At 36.7% G+C, this 2,063-nt stretch overlaps 1 protein-coding gene across 1 annotated transcript in view; it reads right to left on the reverse strand.

Moving 5' to 3' along the window:
• Positions 1 to 192: 192 nt before the first annotated feature.
• LOC105851974 (uncharacterized) overlaps positions 193 to 2,063 on the reverse strand; it is a 3,659-nt gene continuing 1,788 nt past the window's right edge. Inside the window, exons 2-5 of the mRNA XM_012715064.3 lie at positions 1,930 to 2,045; positions 1,571 to 1,799; positions 1,126 to 1,484; positions 193 to 1,028 (exon numbers count right to left, since the gene is read on the reverse strand). Of these exons, the coding sequence (XP_012570518.1) occupies positions 193 to 1,028; positions 1,126 to 1,484; positions 1,571 to 1,799; positions 1,930 to 2,045 (1,540 nt within the window). The remainder of the gene's footprint in view (positions 1,029 to 1,125; positions 1,485 to 1,570; positions 1,800 to 1,929; positions 2,046 to 2,063) is intronic.

Raw genomic sequence — 2,063 nt, forward strand, 5'->3', positions numbered from 1 at the left:
ATTAATTTAAGTTTCATTTATTATTTAATTAAGTAATTAATATTTTAATTCAATAAATAAATACAATGCTAATTTTATATTTTATAATTATTAAAAAAAATCAATTAAATGGACTCCCTAAAATAACAATATTTAATTTAATATTATAATTAAACATACAAATATCAAATTAACTAATTTTATTACAATGAACTAATTTCTATTAGGAGCATCAGTACAATAAGGGCATTTATTCTTGCTATGTCCCTCGTTCCGGCACAAACCACATCTCTTGGGGTGTGTGTTTTTCTCTCGTTGATCCATTTCAGTATGAATACGAGTAGACTGTGGACGACCTTTTGGATCTCTTCTCATGGCTGGATTGTGGCATAACTCTATTCCATTGTATTCTGGCCAATATGATTGAAGAGGAATTGTTGGGAACTCTTCTTTGTAAACGTCAAAGATACATTGCAATGTATACTTAGAAGACACATACATCATGTAGTCACGGTGAATAAACAAACAAGCGGCAATGACATGTGAACATGGATAACGTAATGCTTGAAATTCACCACAATCGCACCATCTTTTGTCGAGGTCTACCATGAATGTCCCTATAGGACGACCACTTGGTGGACGAACCAACTCCTTAACTGTAAATATACTATGAGCTCGATTGTGAATAACAACTTCATGGGAATTTGACATTGCTCGTTCCTTGTTAAGATTTTGAATGATTGTATTTGAGTAAATCAAACCTGATGTCATCATTGCTTGGGCCTGTGTCCCTCTTTCTTCAAATTTTGCAGTCACTCTATAGTATGTTGCTTGCACTAAAGAACTGATTGGAAGATTGCGTGTCCCCTTTAATACATTGTTCATGCACTCAGAAAGGTTAGTTGTCATGTGTCCCCAACGTCTACCTTCATCATATGCTTGTAGCCATTGCTCCTTTGGAATATCGTCGAGCCATTTCACTGCATCTTGACTCCAATCACTGATTTGTCTTCCAAAGTATGTGATGCTTGGTTGAGCCATAGCATATCCTGAATGAACAAAAGTTGATGTTGTTTAGACAATTTGAAAACAAAATTATAAAGAAAAAATATGTGTGAGATATATATATATAAAAAAAATACTAACCCATGTTGGTTACAAGATCTTTCATTAGCCCATTTTTGAAGGTCCTCATGAAGTTTTGTGATATATGTCGAACGCAAAAGACATGATGCCAATTGCTGTTTACACGCCTAACAGCACTTTTAATCGACTCATGTCTATCTGAAATCAAGCAGAGGTTGGGTTGAGGTGTGACAAACATTTGTAGACGACTGAGGAAGAAAAACCAACCATCTGATGTTTCACCCTCAACAATGGCGTATGCTATAGGAAGGGTATGACCATTACCATCCTGAGCGATTGCCATTAGTAAGGTCCCACGATACTTCCCATATAACCATGTTCCATCAACTGAAACAACTGGTTTACAATGATCAAACCCTCTGATACATGGTTGGAAACTCCAAAAGAGACGATGAAAGACAGCTTTGCTAGGAACTCATTGGCCATCCTCAATAAAGGGTCTCACTTCAATATCGGTAACAGTACCTGGAAGGTAATGTTTAAATGCAAGAATCCACCTTGGAAGCTCTTTATATGATTCCTCCCAATTGTCGTATATTCTCTCAATGGCCTTTTGTTTTGCAATCCATGTCTTTCTATAAGTAGTGGTATATGTGTACCGAGATATTCTTTTACACACTGCATTGCCACATCTTTTGTGGGAAATGTCATTCCCACTTGAAGATTGTCAGGATCTGGAACAAGGTAAGATTGGTTTTTTGGACATAGAGTTGACAAATTCATTGTCAACGTAATTCATGTTGTTGGTGGTAACGTTGCGAAAATGTGAGGGGGGGTCAGAGAAAAAAATTGTAGTAGATGGACATTCTACTACGGGTTCCTGATCATCATCATCGTCATCGTCAACAACAACAGCAACAATAACATCCTCATCCTCATTAAAATCACCGACGTCTTCTTCGTGGACACCAGCTACAACACTAATAGGACCATCGTAC

This window comes from Cicer arietinum, chromosome 4 (assembly GCF_000331145.2).
Source record: "Cicer arietinum cultivar CDC Frontier isolate Library 1 chromosome 4, Cicar.CDCFrontier_v2.0, whole genome shotgun sequence".
Classification (NCBI taxonomy): Eukaryota; Viridiplantae; Streptophyta; class Magnoliopsida; order Fabales; family Fabaceae; genus Cicer; species Cicer arietinum.